This window comes from Equus przewalskii, chromosome 6 (assembly GCF_037783145.1).
Source record: "Equus przewalskii isolate Varuska chromosome 6, EquPr2, whole genome shotgun sequence".
Lineage (NCBI taxonomy): Eukaryota > Metazoa > Chordata > Mammalia > Perissodactyla > Equidae > Equus > Equus przewalskii.
The window spans coordinates 26,726,488-26,738,940 of NC_091836.1; the positions used below are offsets into that span (position 1 = coordinate 26,726,488).

General features: G+C 38.5%; 1 protein-coding gene across 1 annotated transcript in view; it reads left to right on the forward strand.

Annotated features, from left to right (window-relative positions):
- Positions 1-12,217, forward strand: part of UBE4A (ubiquitination factor E4A) — a 32,942-nt gene extending 20,725 nt beyond the window's left edge. Inside the window, exons 14-20 of the mRNA XM_008513480.2 lie at positions 474-574; positions 689-802; positions 2,537-2,711; positions 5,545-5,725; positions 6,153-6,300; positions 7,827-7,984; positions 9,185-12,217. Of these exons, the coding sequence (XP_008511702.1) occupies positions 474-574; positions 689-802; positions 2,537-2,711; positions 5,545-5,725; positions 6,153-6,300; positions 7,827-7,984; positions 9,185-9,314 (1,007 nt within the window). The 3' untranslated portion in view covers positions 9,315-12,217. The remainder of the gene's footprint in view (positions 1-473; positions 575-688; positions 803-2,536; positions 2,712-5,544; positions 5,726-6,152; positions 6,301-7,826; positions 7,985-9,184) is intronic.
- Positions 12,218-12,453: the final 236 nt, after the last annotated feature.

Genomic DNA, 12,453 nt, shown 5'->3' on the forward strand with positions numbered 1-12,453 from the left:
TGCTACCTCAGAAGCAGTATAGGCCTCTGATTTTTATCTCCTGACCTGATTTTTCAGAGTAATCAAGAAATAGTTGGCTACACAGTTGGGATGTTATCTGTGAAGAATGTGGAGATTACTTAGTATCCCATTCTGTACATGGCTGTCACCGCCACGGTGGCCAGTTCAGAGGCCTTGTTCAAAGTCTAATAAGTACTCTGCGTTTGGATATGGAAGCATTTGTTTCCCTTCGCTTTTATTGTATAGCCTGGTCCTCATCCTTTTCCATGTAAGCTGTCCCTTACATCTGCCTCCCTCTTCTTCTGTCAGTAAGGAAACAGGCAAACACTTGGCTACAAATCTAGGCCTTTATAAACTCCCAGGGCAGATTTTGCCAGTAGCTTGACACATTCAGAATAAAAGAATGGCTATACATAGACATAAGCTCTTACTGTTTCTCTGATTGCTGGTTTCTTGCTCTTACCTTACTCCAGGAGACCCCCATCAATTTGAACAAAAGTTTAATTACCGCCGTCCCATGTATCCCATCCTAAGGTACATGTGGGGAACAGATACGTATCGAGAGAGCATTAAGGTGAGAGAGTTTTTGGTGAAACCAAAACTGAACTATCCATATGTTGCTTCAGATAAGCCCTGGTGAGTTGTGGTTCAGTACTGAAATGCTTTTCTCTTGGGGTGGGACTTACAGGATTTGGCTGACTATGCCTCTAAGAATTTGGAAGCCATGAATCCCCCACTTTTCCTCCGCTTTCTTAACCTGCTAATGAACGATGCCATCTTCCTTTTGGATGAAGCCATACAGGTAAAAAAAAAAAAAAGAAACACCAAAAAAACAGATTTAACTGCCTCTATACCAGCAAATCATAATCAGAACATTCTTTTTACCTTTTTTTTTTTTTTTGAGGAAGATTAGCCCTGAGCTAACTACTGCCAATCCTCCTCTTTTTGCTGAGGAAGACCAGCTCTGAGCTAACATCTGTGCCTGTCTTCCTCTACTTTATATGTGGGACGCCTACCACAGCATGGCTTTTGCCAAGTGGTGCCATGTCTGCACCCGGGATCCGAACTGGTGAACCCGGGTGGCCGAGAAGCGAAACGTGCAAACCCAACCACTGCGCCACTGGGCTGGCCCTGCTTTTTACCTTTTAATCATGATAGAGCAATCCTTATGCCCCTAGTACCAGTCTTGGACACCAAAACTTCTTGAATAGTAGTGTACCACCATCCCTGCCATTACAGAGCTTGATAGGTATTGTTCCATTAGAGAATAAGATCAAGGGTCCTTGAAGCCTCTTGAGCTAGGGTGATTCTTCGGCAGACATTGGAAAAGAAATTGTGATGCGTCCAAACTAAGGTGCACTGGCAGAACTAATGAGGCCAGCACCACAGAGAGAAGTTACAGGATCTTGTGTTTTGTCAGTGACTTTCAACCTTTTTCTTTCCCAACACATCAGTCGTAGTGGCTCACCAAGGCAGTGATTCCTATCCCTCTCTCCTAAAAGATTCTGATTTTTGAACCACTACTTGAAAAAAAAATCTCTGGTCTTAGTTATTTTTTCATATAAAGACTCCAAGTCATCAATATTCTTCATCTGTCCGCTGCCTCGCAAATCTTTAGCTATATTTGAAACATGGGTTGCACCAATTGTACACCTGAGTGCCTCTCGGCTCCTTCAGCGTATCATATTCTTAACCATCCCTTATGGAGCTGCCAGTTGCTCCTATAAAAACTTCCCTTATCTGCGAGAGGTATAAGATAGATAAGGCATGACCCAGTGGGCACTGAAGCAGGTAAATCATGAGGGTAGCCCATTGGACAGCCATGAGCTCCTCATAGTGATTAGCAATGCCCCAGTAACTTATATTTAATTTGTGAGAAAAGTTTCTTGCTTTTTTCATAATACTATACTTTAAGATTTTAAATAGGTTTTCTTAGAAAACAAGAACAAGTCCTGTAATAAACAGACCCTTTTAAGAAAGAGCTGTGTGACACAAAGAATAACACAGATGGCATTTTCACTGGACTGTAAGTTTAACACATTGTTTGCTACAGCAACAAGAATGATGAGCAGTAGAGGGTTTTAAATACTTAGGGTTTTCCTCCCAGACATCTTTCATATTTGATAAAGCTTTGTTTTTTGATAAGCAGTTTTTAGGGATTTTTTTTATTGTTTAGGAGGGATTTGTCCTGTTTTTCCCTGTAACCTGTTTGTTCGTTTTTGTCTAGTTTTCATGTATTCCACTATTTATCATCCTATGTATTTCATAGATCTTAATATTTCTAGGAGAATTACCCATGAGTCTACCCAGGCTGAAACAAATCTCCATGGAGCCACAATTTCTTTTTCTTTTTCTTTTTTTTTCCACAATTTCTTTTTAAGCTTCAGCCCTATGCTGAGAAGTTAAGTCTCATGTCTCTTGTATAGTCCCTGATTTTCCTAGCTTAGTGGACTAGATTTTAGATAGGACCTCTTAAATATTATCTTCCTTTCAACTGCTCTTTCTTCTCTCTTTGTTCCATCTGTGATTTCTGTAGTATTTGAGCAAGATAAAGATTCAGCAGATTGAGAAGGACCGAGGCGAGTGGGATAGTCTGACTCCAGAAGCCCGCCGAGAGAAGGAGGCTGGCCTACAGATGTTTGGACAGCTGGCACGTTTCCATAACATCATGTCCAATGAAACAATTGGTACCCTTGCCTTTCTGACATCAGGTAAGGACACGAAGCACTGCTTTCCCAAAAAATGCAAGGGTCGAGATCTGCTTCCTTTGAGGGGTCAGCCCAGCTGAAACTAAGAATTCAGACTCTGATGACAGCATCCTCCAGTGTCTGAGAGGGAAATGAATCACTAGAGAAGCTTCGAGAAGAATGATGATGCCCATTCTTGACACGGGATTGAGGAAATCGTCCCCCTCGCACAGCTGTCAGAAAGCATAAGTTGATATAATTTTTCTTAAGGACAAGTTAGCCATATAAATATATCTAGGGATATGTGTGTGTTTACCTGAAAAATATTCTTGACCTCTGGTTAAATGTAGTAGACCAAACAAAGACAGTTATCTCTCTTTGGAGCTGCACTGGCCAATTCAGTAGCCACTTTCCACATTTGGCTATCAAGCATTTAAATTGTGGCCAGTCTGAATTGAGATATACTGTAAGTATAAAATACACACTGCAAGACATAGTATTTAAAAAGAGTATAAAATATTTTATTAATAATTTTTATATTGATTACATATGAAATGACAACCAAGGATCACCAGACATTTGAGGAAATCTTCCAATGTGAAACACAGATAATAGATGAAAACTTTTTTAAAAACTTTATAATCTCAGAGGGATAAGAGAAGATACAGCATCCATAAAACAAGAACAAAGAGGCAATTAAAAGGATTATTCAAAGACTAAAAAAGTGCCCTCAGATATTGGAGATGGAACTTCAGAAATTTTTAGAAGTCAGTAGAAGGATTAGAAGATGAATTCAAGGAACTATTCCATGAAACTAGAACAGAAGGAAAAAGAGATGGAAGTTAGAAGAGAAAGGATAAGGAAATAAAGGATCAATCTAGGAAATCTCAAAAGAGAAAAATGGAGGGGAGGAAATTATCAAAGAAATAATGACAAGTGGTTAAGTTCACATGCTCTGCTTCGGCGGCCCAGGGTTTCACCAGTTCGAATCCTGGGCGCGGACACGGCACTGCTCATCAGGCCACGCTGAGGCAGCATCCCACATGCCACAACTAGAAGGAACCAAAACTATGTACCGGGGGACTTTGAGGAGAAAAAGAAAAAATAAAATCTTTAAAATTGTAACAAAATAAAAAGAAAGAAAGAATACCAAAAAATTCCCAAAGACTAAAAAGCCTCTAAAGTGAAAGGAGCTGCCAAGTGCCTAGCACAGGGGATTTGTTAAAAACCCACACTAAGGTTTATCATTGTGACATTTCAGAAAATCAGGGTAAAGAGAAGATCCTAAAAGATCCCAGAGAAAAATCAGGTCATGTGACTATGGTTTAAGTATCAGAACGTCTTCGAATTTCACAACAGTGACATTTGAAGCCAGAACACATTCCTGATCCAAAATGTTTTTTCAGCCTAGAATCCTACAGCCAGCCAAATTATCAGTTCTATATGAGAGTAAAATATAAGGACATTGTCACATGTGAAGATATCATATTTACTTCCAGTGTACCCTTTCTTGAGAAGCTACAAAAAGATATACTCCATCAAAATGAGAGAGTAAACCCAGAAGGAGGAAAGTTGAATCCCCTAAGAGGGAGACAAAGGAAGTTCCCGGGATGATGGTAGAAGGAGCTTGTGTGACCGCCACGCAGCAGGCCTGTAGAGCAAGGAATCCAGATTCGAGTGATAGATGGAAGCTTCCAGAAGGAACATTTCCCAAAAGTACAGAACTGCTAGAAATGATCCTGTTGAGAACTTTACATTTCTGGTGGAGTTTAGAAAGATTTTGTGATAGGTACTCTAAAAATAAATAAACAAAAAAACCCAAAAAGTTGTACTAAAAAGTATGTATATTACTTTATATGTATAACCATTAGGATACTACATGGCTCCACTGCAAACGATATTTACATAATCTTAATGACATGAACTCTAAATTATTTAACCAAAGATTTGTTTCTATATTGGAGGGATCGGTATTGGGGGTAGAGGGGCAAGAATAAGAGCTAAATTCTCATCAGGTAATGACTAAAATTTAAAAATCAAGAACCAGCAGTACTAAGCAAGCCTTATCATGCTATCTGGCTTGTTCAACTTGGCACGTATTAATTTATTTTTTAAAAATTTTGGTCTGTGACCTAGCAGTTCCGTACAAATTCTGTAATGTCTACAAGGTATGTACACAATGAAGTTCATCAGTAAGTGAAATAATAGAAAAGAATTGAAAACAACATCATGTCCAACAATAAAGATAGAGTAAATAAATAACTTCTGGTGTAGTCACACACTGGAAAACTAGGTGGCTGTTAGAAAGGGTGTAAAGTATTGCTATCCTATAGAACTTTCTGTGAAAGAAATGTTCTGTAAACCTGGACTGTCCAGTACTATAGACACTAGTCACATGTGGCCATTGAACACTTGAAATGTGGCTAGTATGACTGAGGAACTGAATTTTTTATTTAATTTTAATTAAGTAGCCACATGTGGCCAGTGGCCACATATATTTGCATGTGTATAAATATGGACAGAAAAGCTAGAAGGATATATTAGCAAACTGTTAATATATGTAATATATATAATTAGCATAATATATGTAATTAGCAATAATATATATAATTAGCAAACTGCTAATATATATAATATAATAATAAACACCCAGTGTTAATTTCTGGGTGGTAGTTTTTTGTATTTTGTTTGTTTGCCTTTGCTTGTCTATATTTTCTAATATTACTGCAATGAAAATGTATTATTTATGCAATTAAAAAATAGTAGTCCCCAGAGGTTTCCAAGTAAAACTGTGAGACATAATAAGTAAAAGATTGCTACTGGATTGAGTTTTCACCGGCTTTGGCTTTTTTCCCAGAGATCAAATCACTGTTTGTGCATCCTTTCCTGGCCGAGCGCATCATCTCCATGCTGAACTACTTCCTGCAGCACCTGGTTGGCCCCAAGATGGGGGCCTTAAAAGTCAAGGACTTCAGTGAATTTGACTTCAAACCCCAGCAGCTCGTATCAGACATCTGCACTATCTACTTAAATCTGGGGTATCTGAGATTTAAATTGGGCAAGCGAGAGGGGATGCTAATGTTTTAATTTGGGGTTTTGCTAATAACTGGTTGGTAATGATGTGGAAATAGAAAAGAAATGGTTCATTTCCAGTTGGTTGATGAAGGAATCTTCTGTAGTTTCAAGTAATGAGATCTGTGGGACATTGTTTACAATTTCCAACATTCTGCCTTGATCTGTGCAAAGATAAGCTTGACTGGTTTACCATTGTTTGGAAAAGCAGTATTCTTTTAAGGCCACAGGATACCTGATAGACTTCCTTCCAAAAAATTAGAAGAAATCATTCTATATAGAAAGACCATTCATGACATATAAGTGATGGGGAACCTTGTTCCTCAGCCCATGCTTTATCTCCCTCATTGACCTGTTCTCTGATGCTGTTTCTTTCTGATGCCGACCTCCCAGGGATGAGGAGAATTTCTGTGCCACTGTGCCCAAGGATGGACGCTCCTATTCCCCAACTCTCTTTGCCCAGACAGTCCGAGTCTTGAAGAAAATAAATAAGCCTGGGAATATGATTGTGGCTTTCAGCAGCTTAGCAGAGAGAATCAAGGTGAGGAGGAGGCTAATTTGTTTATTAACATGTTCAGTAAAAATCACATTGTTGACCCTGTTTCAGGAAAAAAGAGCATTCCACTGAGAAAATATAAACAAATGATTTTCCCTGGTCAGTCAATAACTCAAACTACCATATTATTTTTTTTTTCCTGAGGAAGATTCATGCTGAGCTAACATCTGTGCCAGTCTTCCTCTATTTCACATGTGGGTCACCACCACAGCATGGCTGACAAGTGGTTTGGGCCACCGAAGCAGAGCACGCCGAAATTAACCACTACGCCATGGGACTGGCCTCCAGAACTACCATATTCTTAATATTAGTCTCTTTGACGTGAGGGTGAGACCAGAAAAGTGATTTAAGAAGCTTATACTAGAAGAGAAGAATGTACAGATTTTTGTAGGCTGTTTTTATGAAAATTATTCTGAACAGTGTTACCAATAGATTTGATAATCTACAATGTTAATACAGAAGGACTTTTTAGAATAGAATTCAAGATTAGTAGTTTTTAGTCTTTGATTTTTATTGATTTTCTTTGTTTTCTATATTTGTAGTTGCTACTTGCCTTATATGGGAATAGCCATACATTTTAAAGATTAAAATACTATGGTGGAGGCCGGCCCCGTGGCCAAGTGGTTAAGTTCCCGCGCTCTGCTTCAGCAGCTCAGGGTTTCACCGGTTCGGATCCTGGGCGTGGACCTAGCACTGTTCATGCTGAAGTGGTGTCCCACACAGCAGAGCCAGAAGGACCTACAACTAGAATATACAACTATGTATTGGGGGGGCTTTGGGGAGAAGAAGAAACAAAAAGAAGAAGAAGATTGGCAACAGATGTTAGCTCAGGTGCCAATCTTTAAAAAAACAATACTATGTTGTATTCAGCTAATCCCTTTGATTGGAGTATGACAAAGCTCTATTAGCAGTTAGGAAGAAGGAAAAATTATGGCAGAGAGTCTAATAAAAACCTTCCTTATCGATATCAGTCATCCCTTCACTGAGTTACTTATTTATTGAGTTGGGCTTCATCTTTGCCTGGAGCTTAGCCAGAGGGGTCCCTGAGGAACTAGAGTCATGAAGGAATCAAATGTTGAAGCCACTTTTAAATTCCTTTACCTGTTTGTACCTAAAACCGGAAGCTGCTTTTCATACACAGACTTCATGAGTGACTCTGTAGTTATGCAAATAATAACCCTCCCACCCCCATCCCTTTTTGAATTATGACATTTACAACAGGACTGTTGCCAGAAGGATGTTGTACGTGATGTGTTTCTTTTCCTGTTAACACTTAAACCCATTTCCAGTCATGACTGCTAGCAGCTGAGCCGAACTGAAGCTACAGAGTTGGGGCTGAATGCTAAATGTGCTCCTATCCATCTTGGATTGTTTAGAAAATAAAGCTGAGAATTGTCATTGTTCCCTGTAAAGGGTTATTAATGACCTTTTAAGGGTAAGGCATAGTCGTTGAGCATTTTGAATTCAGCTGCTCTGTGAATTCAGCTTAACTACCAGGCGTTTGTGCTCAGTCTCTAGCAGACCTTCAGCAACAGGAAGAGGAGACCTATGCAGATGCCTGCGATGAGTTCCTGGATCCCATCATGAGCACACTGATGTCTGACCCTGTGGTACTGCCATCTTCCAGAGTCACTGTGGATAGATCCACCATTGCCAGACATTTGCTCAGGTATGCCAGCCCCAAAAACAGCCTCAAGAGTACAGATGTAAGTTAGTTTGCTGTCATCTTTTTGTCCCAGATTCCTAATTTAGAACTGTGCACCCAATAGGCCCTATATTGGTGATTTATTAAGGGGTTGGGGAGGCATTTTGGTAGAAGTATATGACTTGATTGTTGAGGATTTAAACATCCAAAGCAAGACACCTTGTTGAGAAATGCTGGCTCTAACCTCGCCGCCCCCTTCCTTAAGGAAATAACTTCTATCAACAAATGTTATAAAATATGTCAACCTGGAGTATAAGTTGACTTGAAAATTGTTTTAATTTGATTTTAGTTATAAAAACATAAAAGATAGGGTTTTTTTAATTCAAGTTTTACCCTATATTCATCCTATGGGTTAACTCACATTCTGCTGCTGCTATCGTACTCAGCCATGGTGACACCAGTTTTCTGCAGTCTGCCTGCTCTAAGTGCAGCATTAGACAGAAATGGGTACTGATAACGTTATAAACCAATGTCACCGCAATTTAGAAAAAGAGAGGAAAAAATGGGTACTGAGAGACCCTGCCTACTTAAAATTAAGTTATATAAGTTGACCCAAATTTAAGGAAATACTGTTTTTAAAATATTGACAAAAAGGATTTTCTACTTTCTGGTATTTGATGTTAAGCATTCACCATCTGCATGATGCTGTGCTAGGTGATATGCCTTTTCCAAAGTATCAGTGAAAATTTATATTTAATTGTGGCCTCAGAATACAGAGAGAAGCTATATCAGCCCTCAAAGTGTGTTATAAACCTTCTTACCTGTCTGGAAACCATAATCTGCATTTACATGTGTAGCAATCAGCTAACTAAATTGTCATTCTACAAGCTTTATCCCTTAACATCTTATACTCTTTCGAGTCTGTCAGTAAAACTACAAACAGCTCTTTATGCTGACATGAGTGTACAGGGTCTCTGCCTTAGGGAAACTGAATCAAATAATCTGAACAGTAATGTTGAGAGAGTTTGTTAAGAAGCAGAGAGACAAAGTAGCTACATAATCTGCAAAACAAAAACAACTTCCTGAACCACTTTCTCTTCTCATTCTTTCTAAGCTCAAGTCAGCGCTTGATTCAAAGTTATAATGCACTCTAGCTTCAGTGAGAGGCTTAGGATGTTAGAACTTATGGAAATAACCCCATTTCCCTTTCTCTCTTTGTCCCAGTGACCAAACAGATCCCTTTAACCGTAGCCCCCTCACCATGGACCAGATCCGGCCAAACACAGAACTAAAAGAAAAAATCCAACGATGGCTCGCAGAGAGGAAACAACAACAAAAGGAGCAACTTGAATAAATACTGTGACCTAAACAAACCAAAAACCAACCCCAGAGTGTAGATAAACAATTGTTTGTGGTTTCTCTCTTTCTGATTCTGTTCCTTTTCTTTTTCTCTCTTTCTTTTTTTTTCTCTGCTAAATTAGAGAACTGCTCTTGCTCAAATTATGATCATTAAGATTCCTAAGAACTTTACAATACTCTCCTGGCTTGCAGGAAATTATACTTATTACAGCATCACCAAGTTTAGAAATCATCACTAATTTTTACCCTTTGTTCTCTTCTTATTCTTTCTTCTTCTTTCTACCTTAAATTACATTAACTTCAAATACTGAAACTTCCTGCTACGTTACTATTTCTCTTCCAAGAACTGCTCAAACATCTTTATCAGAATTACTTTTAATTACATGACGTCACATATTTCAGTGACAGCTGATCTCATCAGAAAGTCCTGTGTTATCAAGGTATCTACTAGTCTTACTGACTCAGACTTCAGCCCTTTTCCTTGTTACAGCTCTGCAATGTTACCAAATAACCTTTCACAGAAAAGCAGATACCTTGATGTTTGAGTAGACTTTTGAGTAAGATGATAGATGATATGAAAAAAAAAGGCATCTTATGCAACTGCTGTTTGATAGTTCTTAATTTTGTGTTATCTCATAACTCAAAGATACTGTGGAGGACAAACACTCTTCCAAGGGGTTGTCATTCCCACAGAAAATTTAGCCCTACAATATTTTTAGGAGGATTAGTAGGACAAACTTGCAGTTTTGACACTTTATTCAAAAAATTCTGAGGTGAAATAATAAAGGGGGCTGTTGGGCCCTTTTTATCATATGGAAATCTGTCGCTACAAGGACTAGGCTTGAGTAGAAAAGTTAGGCAACAGAAATTGTAACCATGAAAAATGTCATTTTAAGACACTAATATCAACAGTATATCTCAGTGTGTGTGTGTATATATACATATATGTATATATACACATAAAATACCATGTGCTTTTTTATATTGGTCTAGTGTAAAGTGAGTACAACTTTATAGTGTCTCTTCCATGGTAAGATGTATGCAGTGTGTGGCCATGTTTACTAACACACTTATTCTAGACAAAATTCTGAGACCATAAAATGTATATAGTTAATGTTTGTTTGGGCTTGGGACCTGACTTCTACGAGCTGCTTCTAACTCAGTGTTAGGTCATCAATTAACAAAGTAGGAATTTGAGTGCAATCTTGTCCACAAGCCATTTTAAATATCCACTTAGCCCTAAGTAGTTAGTATGTGGATGGGCCCCACTTTTGCAAGTTGAGCTTGAGCTCCCTACTCAATTGTGCAGCTTAACATGCTAAGTGAGGCACATTCCCCTATGGACTGTCTATGTCCCTAGCCCTCTAAGCCTGAAGATACCATAAGTGACAAGAAAAGTGATACGATCTAGAAACAGGAGTCGTTGCTTCATTTAGAGGACATTATTTTTTAACCATGGCCTCTTTCGAATAAGATGGTAGTTTTATGATATTCCAACACAAGTTGCTCTAAGCAGTCCTTAATGTGTTTTTGATGGTATCACCTGGAAAACTCAAATCAGAGGGCATCCCACAGTAGATATAAAGTAGATGTTGCTATTGCTATGCTTATAAATGAAAAAGGAAATCTAGGACTCTTGCAAATGCCAGAATGTAAGAGATTAATTCAGTGTGCTCCCTGGGCCTTTAAGGCATAGGTTGACAGGATTTGTTTATTTTCTTAAAATGAGTTTCATTTCATATTTATTACCCTCCTTCTCTGAGAATGAACTGTGTATAAAAGAAGCTTCTACCTACTTGCATTAATCTTCCAAACTCAATCTAATAGGATGTTTTCATTTTTAAAAGAACTGGGGGAAATTCCAGAGTTTTATAGGAGGGAATTGGAGGAAAAATGGGCACAAAACCTCAGAAGGCAGCTGTTTCCAGCAGCTTTCTAGTTAACAACCTCTGTGCTGCCTCTTGCATCTATGTCTGTATTCTACTTCTGTATTTAGTCTTCAGATTGTAAGCCTTTCCTGGCAAGCTTTTTTTTAAAAAAGCTCTTTTCCCGAAACTTTATATGAATGGCTATGGCACCATTAATGCTGCTAAATATCTTTAAACCCATCACAAAGGCAAGTACATAGCTTAAGGCCACTATTGGTAAGGAAACCAAGTGTCCTCTGTGCCTTTTTTCTTTCCTTGAAGTAATCCGAGAACATCCCAAAAATGAGACTACAAAAATTATCATCTTGGTACAATATGGTGCTCATATGCACCTTGAAGCTTAAAGCGGTGTCGTGTTGTCTGGAACTCAGAAGCAGCTCTAAATCTTCTAGAGCAGACTTTCTGACGTAACCTAGTTTTATGCGTTGGCTTTGCTGGAGCATGATAGGAAAATGAAGACTCTAATCAGCTCTAGTATTGCTTACCAAGAGGGTAATACTAGGAAAATTATTTAAGTAGGTTTTATCAAGCAATCTGGGTTGGTTTGGTTTTTTTACGTTTTTAATGGATATGTGAAAATCAAAAGAAACTTTAAAGGTTTTTGTAATGATGCAGGTGAAGGTGCCAGTTACTATTTGGTCTCACACTCTACAAAAGCTTCATTATTTTATTTGATGCTGGTTGCTAAGCAGCCATTGCCCAGAGTATAAGTCTACTGGGTGCCTTTACAAGCCAGAGGCTGATGCTGCACTGTTGATGTCATGTGAGGAAATAATGCACATGCTCTAACTGCTAAACAGGAAAACCTAGAAACAAAGAAGATGAAGAACAAAACAAAAAGGTTGATTGAAGTAAAACTTGATCAACATAACTGTATTTGGAAACATTCCAGGAAGGTTACTTCTTGTCAAACTTGCCTGGGGGTGTTTGTTCAAAGCTTGTATTTAATAAATGAAGACCTGACTTACAACCTTTGTTATCACTTCCTTTATTACGGTATTAAAAGCTATTGGCAGTTTCAGAAACCCCTCTGAAAACTTACAGGACTCTGACCTTCACTTCTTTTTAAGGTATCAAATGTGCGTGACCTGGCCAACCTAAGCTGCCTTAACTAGGCTTCCGGACTCTGGAGTTATCTTCAGAAGATGAGTCTCAGGGCATGTTTTTTCCTAGTCAGTTCACTTTGGGCTTCACTTCTCTTTATGT